This window comes from Vicia villosa, linkage group LG2 (genome assembly GCF_029867415.1).
Source record: "Vicia villosa cultivar HV-30 ecotype Madison, WI linkage group LG2, Vvil1.0, whole genome shotgun sequence".
NCBI lineage: Eukaryota > Viridiplantae > Streptophyta > Magnoliopsida > Fabales > Fabaceae > Vicia > Vicia villosa.
Window position 1 is genome coordinate 113,215,662 of NC_081181.1, and position 15,288 is coordinate 113,230,949.

At 33.4% G+C, this 15,288-nt stretch overlaps 2 protein-coding genes across 4 annotated transcripts; both read right to left on the minus strand.

The window, feature by feature from the left end:
• Window positions 1-1,298: 1,298 nt before the first annotated feature.
• LOC131651809 (probable xyloglucan endotransglucosylase/hydrolase protein 30) lies at window positions 1,299-4,175 on the minus strand. Its single transcript, XM_058921512.1, has 4 exons — window positions 3,844-4,175; window positions 3,631-3,731; window positions 2,978-3,186; window positions 1,299-1,881 (listed from the first exon to the last, which is right to left on the minus strand). Exons 1-4 carry the CDS (start codon window positions 4,067-4,069, stop codon window positions 1,359-1,361), a joined length of 1,059 nt encoding a protein of 352 aa, XP_058777495.1. The 5' UTR covers window positions 4,070-4,175; the 3' UTR covers window positions 1,299-1,358.
• A 4,781-nt stretch (window positions 4,176-8,956) lies between these two features.
• LOC131651808 (uncharacterized) lies at window positions 8,957-14,920 on the minus strand. Of its 3 annotated transcripts, XR_009298495.1 has the most exons (3): window positions 13,112-14,920; window positions 11,784-11,903; window positions 8,957-11,698 (listed from the first exon to the last, which is right to left on the minus strand). XR_009298495.1 is itself a non-coding variant. In XM_058921511.1 (2 exons), the coding sequence occupies exon 1, from the start codon at window positions 14,811-14,813 to the stop codon at window positions 13,113-13,115; it is 1,701 nt and encodes a 566-aa protein (XP_058777494.1). In that variant the 5' UTR covers window positions 14,814-14,920; the 3' UTR covers window positions 8,958-11,698; window position 13,112. The 3 variants fall into 3 exon arrangements, 2 of the variants coding, with proteins under 2 accessions (XP_058777494.1, XP_058777493.1); XM_058921511.1 differs by lacking the exon at window positions 11,784-11,903 and having other exon boundaries at window positions 8,958-11,698; XM_058921510.1 differs by lacking the exon at window positions 8,957-11,698 and having other exon boundaries at window positions 11,705-11,903.
• Window positions 14,921-15,288: the final 368 nt, after the last annotated feature.

The window sequence follows — 15,288 nt, forward strand, 5'->3', positions numbered from 1 at the left end:
ACATTTTATGAAATTAATTCACAAAGCAAGCAAACTTTGTACTCATTGGTGAAGTTTTCTTTTTCACTTGCTTCATGAATAAGATGTTGTTCTAATATGATATCAATCGCCCTCAAGGAACCATTTTCCGCTATATCATCATCAAGATAGAATCTTCATGATTGTTTGAGTTTCAAAAAAGCGGCTTTGCATCATTTTTTCCCTAATCTTATAGCATGGAGTTCAAATGAACAAGTGCTTCTTGTAAGGTCAAGTACGAAAGCTGAATATAGGGTATTAGCACACACAATAACTGAACTCCACTGACTCGAATCTCTTCTATTTGAACTTCATATTGAATTTTTGTTTTATGTTTTTGTCGTACCTTTGTCGGCTATTAGTATTAATCTTGATTTTGCTGTGATATTGTAACATCGAGTTGTGAATACTTTTACATATTATAATTTATTTTAAAAGTGAATGTTTGTCAATGTAACACCCTTATTTAATCTAAATATTTTTTAAGATATTTTATAAATTATTATTGAAGATTAAGGTGCTACATAATTGTGTCTACTCTACTTTGTGATAATCTTAGTGTCGTGTTGTTTTCATATAATCTGATATTTAATGCAAGAACCAAATACATTGAATTTGATATTCATTTTATTAAGAAGAAAGTTGTGGCAAATCATCTGCAAAACATGTTCCTGTTCATGCTCGATTAGTTGATGCACTCACCAAACCACTCAAAGTGGTTTGCTCAACCCACCATGAGTTTGAAGGGGCGTATTAGAAGAATACATGCATATGTATTATGATTAAACATGCATGAATATTTTAAGCATGTGCATGATTTAGTTAGACTAAATTGTTAGATGAGTGATTAACTTTTGATTAGTTATAACTACCTCTAGAGCTCATAATCTATATAAATGATGTCACTCCTTCATTGTAATGCAATCAATGAATAAACAAAGCAATTAAGCTTGCATGAGGTCGATGAAATTCTTTCTCTTTCTTTCATGAGCTATACATCATTCTAACAATAATGATTTTTCATCATTTACCTAAATTAGAAGATAATTTTCTTATCTCAATTTCTTTCTGCAACAAAGATCAACCATAGATAATCAAGAACCGTCCCACAATATGAATTTTGACATATACTTAAGAGCACTCATACAAATTTATATACCGATTTTATATTCCACCTATGAAACAACACACACTAAGTAACAAAAGCATAACACCAAAAAAACACAACTTTTTAAGGACTAACCACATGATTTATTAACGTAGTATCAAACAATAGACAGTGTCAAAAGCCCAAAAAAGTTCCATTAAAATCAACACTATTATATACATATAATAAAACATCACATATCACTCTGATCAGAGTCCTCTACAGGAGTTGAATTACGGCCTCTCCGCCTAGATACTCGGCGGTGACTCCCGCCGAATTTCAACCTTCCAGTCTCTTTAAACCTTTGTTTCTCCGCCAGATTAAAATGACACTCTGGCGGTGGAATAGGGTATCTAATCGTATCATAACAATAAGAGTAGTACATGAAACGTTGACGAAACCTTCGCATTTTCATACTACGCATAGGAGTCACCTCCGCATAGTCTTGGGCTTCGAGATGGGTGTTTTGTTCCGCGCAAGCCTCGATGTCGGAGAATTCTTGAACTGGATCAGTAGTGCAACCCTTGAGGACTAGGTCTTTAAATTCAGCTCCAAAAGGAGCATATTTATAGTTGACTTTGTATCTTCCACCAGATGTGGCCCAATTTGATGCATCCCATATGGTTGCATATAATGACATTGGCTTAGATGGATATTCACCTCTCATTTCTTCACTTCTTAACACTTCTCTAATGGGAACTTCATCAATGTAAAATCTGCAATATTTCAAACACATGTTAAGTATATAATATTAATCAATCATTCATATGAAATAATAAGAATATTTTGACAGCTAGATTTCGGGTATAATTAGGTGGAATTATTAGGACAAGGTTTGGCAATATGTTACTAATATATGAGCTTGTTTTCGTTTGGTAATCTAACAAAAACTGCTTTCTAATTATAATATACACTTCACATCTTTCTTTATGTGTTAATGAATTAATTTCCCTTTATCTATAAGTTCTACTTTATGCCAATTCTAATTAGACTTGGACCGACATAAGTTCCAACTAACGTGCTTAGTGTGTGGTTTACAATTTTTAATTCAACTTAATTAATGTGGTCGACGAAACATTTCAAAGAAGATAATATTCAGTCAAAATCTAGAAGCACAATATTATTATAAATTAATTAGCAAGATAATGCATTTTTGCTCACCATACAATCTTAAAAAGGATTAATAGCACGAGAAGGACCATATACTATACACATCACGTAAACAAATGGATAGACACAAATTTATGATAGAAATATAATTATGATCATGATTATAACCACCATAAAAATAAAGAAAACGAAGAAATATGAAATGTAAAAATTATACATAAAGAAACAAAATTGAAGTTGGCCATGATGTGTGTGGGTCATATTAATTATACCTATATCTAAAATAGAAAATAAATAATCGATGAATATTACAAAGTATCATCACTACCATCTAAATCAATCTTTTTAGTAATGAAAACTCTATGCTTTCAATCCTTGCTAGCTCACACATACTCTAGTTGTATACATAACTTATCCCACACGCAATTCCTAACATTTTTCTCTCTCACAATAAGTCAAACACGAACCACTCCAATCTCATAACACACCATGTTATTATAAGTGCAAACTAAAGCCACAAATACACATACCCTAAAACTTTTCCTAGATAAAAAGCAACCAATACACAAACACGTCACAAAAACACAAATCCGACCCTGACATGGCAATACTGATAATAATTTTAAATAATTATATATATCGGTGCAGATGTTCGACAGAGACATAGGTGCATAGGTTTTATATGGTAATAGTGAGACTTACATTACGTTTTTTTGTGTCCAGAGAATACTGTATCTATGGAAACCTTTGCTTGGATCAAACCAAAGACGATAACGTTCTTCACGACCACGATGAGTACTTCCATTTCCATACAAATTTGTTTGAAACCGCCATGGTTTTCCAGGTACGTTACCTAGGAATTCAAAGTCCAACTCATCATGGGATTTCTCGAACACATCGCCGTTTGATGTCTGAAATAACAACAACAGCAACAATAATAAATAAATAAATAAAACAATAACGTTAGTATTAAAGGAAATTTAATAAAGTTACGTAAATGAATCGCTTGTAGTTTACAGTTTGAAGACTCTTTCTTTTTAGAAAAACTTTACGTATACAAATTGGAGTTTCTTTCATGCCATTGAAACCGTAATTATTGACTTTGCTTCATGGAAGCAAAATTCTTCGTCAAATTAAAGGAAATTTAATTCATCATATAAACTATTAAAAAAATTAAAAAATAAAAGAAATTAGGAAAAGAAGAAGAAAGAATCGATTGTGAAAAACAAAAAAAGGAAGGAAAGAATCCCATGAATAAAAGCAACGCGTAATATCAGAAAATCAACGAATAAACGAATACAACAAAAATTAATAATATTGAAGAAATTCACAAAAAAAATATTTTGAATACTTACATAAAACGCAACACAAATCCCAGCTGTATTATTCGATGGAAGCTTTATATTAGCACTGAAGAATCCATATTGATACATATTGGATGAAATAAAACCAGAACCTATATATTCATCATCAGAAATAAAATTAAACAATTAAAAAATATATATAAAAAAGAAGATTATTTTTGTTTTTGCATGTGTATAATAATATAATATGAATGATTGAATTACCGGTGTAACGATCGAGGAGGAGTTGAACGCCGTTGCCGTCGACGGAACGAACAACGTTGCCATCTCCGAAGAGAGGAGAATAGCCATCATTGAAGGGTATGGTTGCAAGGTCGAAAGCTGAGATTGTGAAAGAGAAGAGAAGAAAGAGAGAAAAATAGAAAAGAGAATGAGTTTTATGGTGATTCATAGTAATTTTTAAAAAAATAAATAAAAATAGATTTTTCATGTGTTGAGACTCTCTCTCTCTCCTACACTTGTTTGAAATTTTCTTCTTTGTTGAGTCTATATTTATACAGAAAAGCAAGTTGATAGGAAAACACTAGAAGAGGAGAGGATATTGGTCTTTGATTGGTTGCTCCTATAGACTTGACTTTGATTTCGTTTTTTTATTTCTTTATTTATTGTCTATTTAATTATTTTATTATTTGTGTATTTGTGATTTGAAATTGCCCTTGGCTTTATGGGAATATCATGAGGTGTGCCATTCATTGTGTACATTTAATATACATATAGAGTGGATGCGAATTTGTTTATGAATATTTTTTTTTGGGCATGAGAGAATATGTGCTTATCGTTAGGCATGATGTAACTAAAGAAATTGGTTAGGCATACTATCATTGTTGGATTGAAATTTTATTTTATTTGAGGGGGGCAAGATATGATAATTTCATAATGTTGGAGTGATAAGTATCATCCATCAATTATATGGGTTATTAATGTAAAATATTTTACAATATCAATCAATTATAATTGTTACTATTTTTATCTTTAATTACAAACAAATATTATTTTTTTCACATATATTACATATCCTAGGTTTTGTTTAGAAAGTTTTAAATAGATTAATTATTCATAACAATAAAATCGGATATGTGTATTCTATCAAATTTTCAATTTTTTTATAATTGATATAGATAATTTTATTTGATTCTAAATAATCTATCGAATTGAATAAAACTATGTTATATAATTAATAAACCGAATTACAATTCATCAAACAGTTTGATAACGAATCAAACCATAATTAACCGAATTAAATTATATCGAACAAAATCGCAACTAACTAATATATTTATGATATAATATTAATTGGTTTATGTTGAAATTTTGTTTAAGTGATATTCTCTCTAAACTGTGGTACATCCTTAATATTAGATATCAGTATTTTTTTTTTAAAGTTATATTCAATTTAATTCATTAATATTGATGTTTATTTTAAATATGAAAAAAAAATTCAAACAGTTAATAAACTATAAAAATTTAATTTATAGGAGTTTATTTATATTTAGAAACACAATTTAAAAAAATAAAAGAGTTAAATTAAAGATGGAAAACATAAATATTAAAATTATTTGTTTATAACATGATTAATTTTAAATTTATTTATTTGATCTGTTGATATTGTAAAACTTTTTACTCCATAATCAATGCAAATCTTTTATTTAACATTAATAAGTCATAACTTAGTAATAAAAAATCAGTCACAACTTACCATTTATATGGATTTTAAGTTAAATATAAATTAAACTCTAGTTTAAATACATTTTCAATGTAAATATTTATATAACTTTAATTATTCATAACTCATCATTTATATGAATTTTTAGTTCAATAGATTAAACGTCAGACTTTTCTAAATGAAAGGTTTCATTTAGTAGTTTGACTTTAACGAATGAGGAGTCATATTTGCAAATGATATGACCGTAATACTAATTTTGGCTTAATCTTATTTTAATAAATTTTCTAAACGTTTTTAGTTGTATTTATGTGTGAGGTGTTTCTGGTAGGAATTCACATCACAATAAGATTTGATATGAAAATAATTGAACCCCATAAAAGGAAAAACCCTAGGGGAGGGTGATGGGTTGATGACTCTCCTATTACTTTCCACGTGTACTACAATATGGCTAAGCTTCTCATCCACTTAATAATTAAGATACTAACATTATTATTATATCTTTCTTTCTAAGCATTCCAAAATCATATGTGGTGGTTGTATAATTGTATGATTGAGTTGTTAATTACTTATGATAATTTTTTTTAAGCTAATTAATATGATAATTTTTGCTTTATACGAATTCAATACTACGCGGCAGAATATATACTATACTTGTGATTTATGAGATGAATATTAGCCAACTCAATGAGTTGGAGAATATGAATAGGAATAATTATTAGAGTGTTATTTTAGTTAAGAAATTGAATTGGAAAGAGGTGAGTGCATGGGTATTATCGTCCATTGAAAAGGTGAAGCTAACGGTAATGAGAAAGCGTGTGTTAGGTCGTCGAGTAATTTGGTCATAATGTTAGGGATATTTTCGGAAATAATGGATATGATTATAAGGTTCTAGTATTTGATTGATTTTACTTCAATATTTGCGGGCCAAAATAGTTCGAGATGTCATTTAATTATGGCAGAACTGTCATTTTACTAATCTCTATTGGAATTAAAGATAAGTCAACAAGTGACATTTTTAACATAATTTTTGAAGAAATATAAAACAATTGTCAAATAATTATCTTTCTAATCAAGGTTTTAAATAGGGGTGACAAACGTGCATGTCCCGTCTCGTTTAGGCCTGTCTCGTAAAAGTCTACAAAAAAGCGAGGTGGAGCGGGCATATTTGAGAGTACGGATCTAGAATATCGCTCTATCCCGTAAAAAAGTGAGGGCGGGGCGGGTAAAGTCTGCGGGCATTGAACCTTTTAGGGTTTAAAATAGTAATATTGTATGAAAAAATCCATGCCCGCAAAAGCCCGTAAAAAAACGGGGCGGGGCAAACACATTAAAGTGAGCGGGCCTAAAACATTGTCCCGCCCCGTGAAAAAGTGCGGGCAAAACAGATTTTCCCCACCGGCCAAGCCTATTTTGCCACCCCTAATTTTAAATGTGATAAAACGGGTATCGAAAAATGTTGATATTGATAGATTTTTTTTTCTTTAATTGTATCTTTGGTCAATTTTAGTCTCTTATTATTTAAAACGGTCAATGTGATTCTTTATTCATACAAATGATATTATATGTAAGTCTTTTCCGTATAATTCCCACTAACTATGTTTAATTTTACATGTGTAACATCATATTTGACATCTTGTCATCACCTTCTTTGTTTTTGTCTCAATTCTTTCTTATTTTTCTGCTATATGAACCCTAAATCGAATTAGGGCATAAATCCCCCTAGCCAACATCCTCATACCTTAAATTTGTAAAATATTTTATTGAATCAGAGGAAAGAATGAGTTTTGGACATTGTTCATCCATAGTGAAAGGGAAAGATTCGAGAAGTTTTTATTGAAAATGTACAAAAGCTTCAATCTGCGATGGAGATCAAGTTGTCCTAGTGTAGACATGGTTGTTCTTCGTATGGCAACAACAGTTAGCAACTATGGAAAGCAATGATGGGGATGTCCACATTTCAAGGTAAGCATTCATCCTATGTCACTCATCATTTTTGAAGGATTCTAGGGGGAAAAGTTGGAGTATAACAGTTAGCCTGAAATTTTCGACTTAGCCTTTTCTACATTAATACGAGATACAAGGTGGATATAAATACTAAGTGTATGTAGTTAAGCCATGTTGTCAACCCCAAGATACAAATTCAACAAGTGGAGTTTTCGATAGATATGATTAGGTAATTTGAAGACATTTTCAATGGCAGTAACGGATTGAAGCAGTTAAATAACCAAAGACACTTGGAAACACATCAGAAGACAATAGCCCACGTCGCAAGATATGTGGCGAATTCTGGAGAATGAATTGTTGACAGTTATTATTGTACATAGTATAAAAGTAGATTTAGATATTGCAACGGGGGTTCACAATTTCATTTTGTTTTCTTTAGAATTCGCACTTCCGAGTCACAAAGATAAAGGATTTGTGAGAAATGTATGAACTTGTGTCCCGCTTTTAATTCAAGAATTTTGTTATCTAGTTGTTTTACCATTGTTCTTTATTTATTTTATCCCTTTAAGTACTTATGCATTTACTTCTTTGAACTTTTATCCAATTGCTCTAAATTCAAACACAAAACCTTTTAGCATTATTACATTTTCTCAAACATTTCACACAAAGGCCTCCATTGTTTTACACTTCCCCAGGTGATAGGGAATATCCATATGGCATGCCAACTACAATTATGGCATACCTATAAACTCATGTATCGATGTATGTAGATAATGCAATGGATGTTGCTTCTCCTTTCATTCCGTACATGGCGTCAGGATATGCTATAAACAGCCTTGGTTGAATGGGTCAATCTCATGGAGGATTGGGATACATCCCCCAGATTGTGCAACCTTTAACTAATAATTCTCTATTGGATGTAAGGAAATAAATGGATGATAGTAACCATGACATGGTTAACATTATTATCCAACAAATTGGTATGATTTTCAATCCTTTGATCCAAAATACCAATCATAGTTAACAAAAATTAGCACATCAAATGAGTTGAATTGCTAACTTTTTTGGTGCTCCTCGAATCCTCATTCATCAAGTTCCCAATAACCAAGTGCAACAACAAGTTATGCCACTTCCAATCAAACAACCTAGACCTAGGTTAGTCGAAGATATGGCATTGGTAAATAGGAACGAATATACAGATCATGTAGTTAGGAGAGTCCAATAAAATAATTTTAAGGGGGGAAATAACATAACCATATGGTTGAACAAATCCTAACACAAAATCGTCTTAATGTTGGTCTTCATAAGGCAAATTTTGTTTCGGCGCATCTGAATATGCTTTGCAAAATGAACTCCTCAGGGATTGGAAAATCCTTAAGTTTAATAAATTTGTAGATGAAACTATTGAGTCTATTATCGAACAAACTAGACAGAAGCATTTCAATATCGATAATTTCTGGTTAAAATAAAGTATCCCTAGTCCTAGGTGATATTCATTATCTTATGTTCTTACACGGATCAATAAACAATTATTGTCCAGCTCAAATTATTCATCAACATTCAGAATCCGTCTTTTCGACGGTTAAAGTATTAAGAACAGTGTAAAATAAATCAACAATAATGAAAACCAAATTGTTATTACATCAACTAAATAAATTCATTACAATCAAAATCAGGGTCACCCTCCTAGCAAGGGGGTTTAGCTACTCATAAAATTAACAGAAACCATAGTTTGAATTGTAGACATTACAGATAAATGAATGAACTTAGATCTTCAATGGCAAAAGCTCATGGAAATCTTCACTCCCTACATAAATTATGAGTTCTCCAGCCTTCTACTGTGTTTTTGCTCTCCAAAATTGTCCAACCCTTGTCCCAACGTATTTTTCTTCTTTTATTTCAGCGCTCCTGGCATCACGTGCACACGCGTGTGGGGACGCATTTAGGCCAATGGGACGCGTCTGGGCAGACAGGCATTTTTCCTTTATTTTTCTTTACTTTTAGGACGCGTCTGAGCTGAGGGACACGTCTGGCATGCATGCACAGTCAGGGACGCGTCTCAGCAGCAGATGGCACTTTTCACTTCTAAACGCATCTAGGGACGCGTTTTGGCAGCTGATTGCATTTTTCTTCTTCCACATGCGTTTGGGAACGCGTTTTGCCAGTTTATGCACTTTTCTTCAGTTTTGCACTTTTTCGCCCTGATTTCTCCCAAATCATTCATCTGAGCATACAAACACTTAAACACAAAACCAAAGCATAAAATGACGAATAATGCAATAAAACACTAAATGAAATAAATCAAAGACAACTTAAAACAACGGTAAATTAATGTGTAAAAACCACTGATCACATAGGTTATTCCACTAGGAAGAAGTTAGATACCTAGTGCCGAAAGGATATGGCCCAGTTAACATATAGGGTTAGACAAGTCGAACACCCGGAGGACGAAAGGCTTGATTAGAAAAGGCTAGAATAAATCAAACCCCATAGAAAGAAAATATTTATGATATAGAGGCAAATGATAATAATCAAGAACTCAACGTAGTTTTTTAATACATCGAAGAAAATGAGATTAATCTGGTGGAATTGAAGTCATGACTTCTGTATGTTTGTAAGCTCTTCGATTGGGAAAAACCTTGTTGAACCAAGTATAAATGAAAAGTTTATTACAAAAACTTATACTTTCGATGTAACCAAATGTGATGAAATTTTTTATCTTTTAGTTGCCTATGGTCAAATCATAGTGCCGAAAGACCTAAAGATGCCTATGGTCAACACTAACATTCCCTTCGCGTAAGGTGTGAATAAGGACAAGTTGTCACCTTTCATGAATAAGAGATTGTACATAATCCACCAGAGGCGCATAAGAATAATTAGAAGGCACATCCTCTTGAATAAACTTCAGAGTTGTTTAAGAGTCAAACTCGCAAATCACATTTCTGAAACCATAATTTCAAGCAATATCAAGACCAAGATAAATGACTTGAAGCTCGACATTAATATTAGAGGTGAAGCCACAAATTCCTGCAAAACATGTGATCCAACCTCCAGAAGAGTTTTTCAAAAGACCAACAAAATCATATGGCCCTGAATTACCAATGGAACTACCACCTATATTGACCTTTATCACATTCTTTGAAGGAGGGTGCCAAGACACAAGTTTAAGGAATGATATCTTATTAGAACCACCAAAAGCATGTTTGGTAGAGTGTAAAAGAGAAGTTATTTGGCTAAGGATATTCTAGAACTGACGATTGTTGTCTATGAAGAATTCTTCGTTACGAAATTTCCAAATCATCCAACAACAAATGAGAAAGAAAGGGCCATGATTGATGAACGCATTAATTTTCATCCAATTATAAATATCATCCTCATAAAAATGAATGTAAGATGGAAAATTGTAATTGTTCCAAACTTGCATGGTCTTAAAGCAATCTCTAAAAGTGTGTAAGATAGTTTTGTTAGTTGCACCACCTCTATAATAAAAGACATTTGTTGACATGTGATTAGTGACTCATGTATAATTGGTAGGTAAACTTCTCATGCATCCAAACAAAATGACGAATATTTCTGGTAACTTAAGGTTCCAAATCCAAGACCAAGTCATTATTTGAATATGATGTGGATTGGACTCCAAATTTAACCAAGAATAAACTTATTTGGTAGAATCAGTACTTGATATTGAAGGTTCCCAAATAAGAATATCATTTAAGTCGTCATTAGTAAAGACAACAGTCATCTCAATTCTTATGTCCTAAGAAAGATTGGTGGAGATGATGTCAAAATTCCAAATACCATAACTTCAGACATTCATGATATATAGGTGTCTATCCTACTCACTCACTGAAAAAAATTTGTCACAAATTCTACCATTTGGAAGTCATTTATCATACCAAATGAAAATGTCTCCTCTCCCTACTCTGGCGATAAAACTCGACTTGAGAGCCTTAATTGCTTTAGCAACATAACGACATGTATATGATGCTCCTTGGTGATTATTCGCCTCTAGGATGCATGCTACATAATTATATCTAGCTAATAATAACTGAACCCGTAACTTGTCAAGATTCTCAAACATGTCTACCCAACATAACAACATTAATAGGTCGCCTCTAGTAGAAGGTTGAGTTATGGCATCCTTTATTTCTTTTGTATGTCTAAATTGCATCGGCACTTTATAGATTAGAATGCATCAGGATTGTTGTCGTTGTACTCTTATGTCACCCCCACCATCCTTTTATTTATCAGCACCACCACAATGACCATCGTGGTCAACCTTGTCGCCGCCTTCGACGTTCTCACTGTTCCACAAACTCTAATGACCGAAGAAAACATGCAAATACATCTACTTGAGCTGAAACATAATTATTTATTTACATAATTGACAAAGCAACACATAGTAGATTATAACTCAACTTACCACAATCCAGTCTTTGCAAGCAAATGTCACTGAAAAGAGGTATTTATGGAAATACATTATATAAACTGCCATTGTAAAACTAAGCTATGAAGTATAGACAAAGAACTTAATTACCTGTAAAATGGTTATAAAGAAGTTGGTCCTGTTAGGTGTGACTCGGAAGAAGACAGTGTGTTAACCCTTATTCATACCAATCCTAAGCACTGGAATTGCAGTGGAGAAGGCACATCCAGGCTGAAGCAAGAATATACACTAAAGTATTCACAGATTGAGCTATGATATTCTAAGAAATTCTCTAGAGATTCTAAAGCATCCTAATCAATTGGATCAAGTAAATCCAAGCTACAGAGACTGAGACTGCCCGTATAGTATAGCCTGAACAAGAGAATGATGAAATGAGCTTTTGTTTAGCCACACACTTGTTTAGAAAATGAGCTTTTGTTTGGCTACACACTTAAAAGTAGCAGCAACTTCAACAAGCTTTTGTTTGGCTACACACTTGCTTAAAAGTAGCAGCAACTTCAACAGACACTTTCTACTCCTAGCATATAACATTCCTGGAGATATATATTTTATAAAATTATCATGACGAGGTTGGTCTCGAACACTTCTTTCTGATCCTTCATCAGACACTTTCATAAAGCTCCCTCAACCTTGACTTGAATACAACTTGATACAACCAGTTTCTAAACTGTAATAAACTAGACACAATGAGGCAAAATGTTTAGACTGATTACAAATTAGAAAATCTTATAAAGAAAGTCTGTTGAAGGAGCAAAATGATCAAATAGGTCTATTTATATACTTCACTGAACTTTTGAACTATAAAGTAGAACATAAAACTAAATTTGGATTAGTTGTCAAATTTTCCACACCTAGGACTTCCTTCCATCACAAATTGACACTAGCGATGTCAATAACGGTGGCACTATAGAGGTGTGGCAGAACAATCCCCGGCTGCTATGTTCAGGAATAACGCGATTCAATAACATCATAACAACGCTTGGGCTTCTCTCACCCTATCTCATTCATGTTGTCATATTTCACCCTCTCATTGATCACTCACAGCAAATTGTTGATATTTCGCGTATGAAATTAAAACTATATAAACTCTGTAATTTAAATTGTGGCTGCTATCCGGGATTAATAACACTTGATTCACATGAATTCATGTCTCCCATCAAGTGGAGACCAAACAAAACTTCAGCAATTCTAATTAAGCATAAGATATGAATAGCAATAGCAATTCATACATTTCCTTGATCAGCAAATTCAACAAAGTCAAGATATACAAATCAGTTTGTTTCCTCAAATAACTTTCCATTAGACAAAAGTTTCTTCAAATCATTAATTTGAGCCGCGTAATAGTAAGTATGTGTGAAAGAACTGAAGAAAGATCAACAGTCAAAGTCTCGTCACAAAACAAAAAATGATTTCCTAACCTCAATTATCTATTCCACCAATAGTCAGTAAATCCGAAGGAAGTGAAGCCGGATCAAGCTCCCAACAATCTTTCAACAATTCAGGAGCTTCGTCGCAGGGTAATTTCTGCGCAGGAATCTGATGAGAAAGTAACCAAAATTCATCCTTACCTAGAAATCTAACAGCATAGCTTCCACTCTCATGTCTTTTAAACACTGTCTTGTAACCATCAACCTTCTCAAGAAATGCCATGCTCATACCATTCATCTCACTATAACTCGTCAAAAACACAACAATATCATAGCATCTTTTGCCCTCACCTCCATCAAGACTCGCCTCACTATAAAGCGCCCAAACCGAACCCTTCTTAGGATAAATCTTGTAAATCTCGCGCGCTGCTCGATCACAGTCCACAACATGAGAAAAAACATTTACAGAACTAATTGTAGTCTTATTAGCAATTTTAAACCTCCCACAAGGTACATGAAACCCTAATTTCTCCCTGCTAACAATCTTTTCATCCCCGTTGTTCTGTAAATCCAACCAACTTATCCTCACTTGGAAAGGATTCGCAGAAACAGTTTCATCAATCAAAGCATACTGCCTCGGCATTCCATCATCATCACCATCATACACAGCCCAAACTTGACCTTTCTTAAAACTCCTCACCACTCTATCTTTATCAAAATCATAAAAATCCGAATCCGCAACCGCCATAGCTTGTAATTCCTCTCCACTAAAATCCTTATGCTTCTCAAGTCTCAACTCATTTCTCTTCACAGAACTCTCATCCTTCTTCTCCTTGACTTCAAAACCCTTTCCAATTTCCAATCCCTTCATTTTCTCTTTCTCAACCTTAATCTTAGTCTTCACTTTCGATTGAAAATCAGCCAATGTCATTGTTTCCTCTTCACTCACATCAACCTTCTTGGATTCAGAACTCTCCAAAACCTCCCCAACCAATCGCGTTCTCTTCCTCGTTCTCATTCCCATTCTCCCAACAACACCCACTTCACCATCACCCTTAAAGCTCACACCTTTTTCACCACTCACTTCACCATCACCCATAAAGCTCTCACCTTTTTCACAACCCATTTTCCCATTACCCTTAAAGCTCTCACCTTTTTCACAACCCATTTTCCCATTCTTCTTCCTCTTCTTATTCTTCAACATAAACTCCCCCAAAGTGTTATCCTCTTCATCCTCCTCAGACCCATCATTCTCAACAGCTTCAACAGCCTTAAAACTCTTATTACAACCAGGACACACAAGCTTATGACCCAAATACCTTCTCTCAAACTGATGCAAAACCCTACAAGTAGAACACGCAGTCCAAAAAGTCCTCATCTTCTCTCTAATCTCAAGATCAACCTTCCCGTCGTAGCTTTCTCTGAGAGCTTTATCAGAGAGAACACCAAACGCGTCGTTAACAAGCTTAAAAGCTTCTTTACACGATGCCACGTGGCGGCGGTTATTGTCCGGATGAAAAAGAGAAGAGAGTTTGTTATACTGTTTGCGAATAGTGTTGGAATCGGCGGTGGGTTCGACGTCGAGAACGGCGTAGAAATCGGGAGCAGTTAGAATGTTGAGAGAGTTAACTAACTCTGAGGTTTCTTGTAACTGTGGTTTGGGGTATTTAAGAGCGGTTTTGGAGTTTGTTTGAGCGAGAGATTTGAGTCGCGCCGGTTCGTGTTGTTCTGGGTTTGTCGGTGATGTTGCCATGGGAAGATGGGTTTTGGATTTGGGGAAAAGGACGTGGATGGATTTGATTGTTCATTTTTGGGCCTAAAAATAGAGAAATTTATGAACATTTATTAAGAGGAATATGAAGAATTTGATGATCAAGGTCACTAGATCAGAAAAACTAAATCTTCATTATTTTTTATTTTTATATTTAAAATCAAAATCCCATGATTTGTTTTGTGATTATTAGTTCATATACAAGTATGTGATAACTTTTTCATGAAATTTTAAGGGTCTGTTTGGTAAAAATAGCGGTTGACTGATAAGCTAGCTGATAGCTTATGACTGATGGCTGATGGCTTATAGCTTATAGTGGATGGTAGAGACTGATAGCTTATAAGTTAATTGAAATGTTTGGTAAAATTAGCGGTTCAATTAACTTATAAATGTAAAGTGACATAAAAGATATTTAATATATAATTATTTTATTTTAAATTAAAATAAATTGTAAGGG

Coding starts and splice junctions, on each gene's coding strand:
- LOC131651809 (XM_058921512.1), bottom strand. CDS start 4,069: ATGAAAAATCTATTTTTATTTATTTTTTTAAAAATTACTATGAATCAC. Junction 3,187..3,630: donor GGATTTGTGTTGCGTTTTAT/GTAAGTATTCAA, acceptor TTGTTATTTCAG/ACATCAAACGGCGATGTGTT. Junction 1,882..2,977: donor TGGACACAAAAAAACGTAAT/GTAAGTCTCACT, acceptor GAAATATTGCAG/ATTTTACATTGATGAAGTTC.
- LOC131651808 (XM_058921511.1), bottom strand. CDS start 14,813: ATGGCAACATCACCGACAAACCCAGAACAACACGAACCGGCGCGACTC.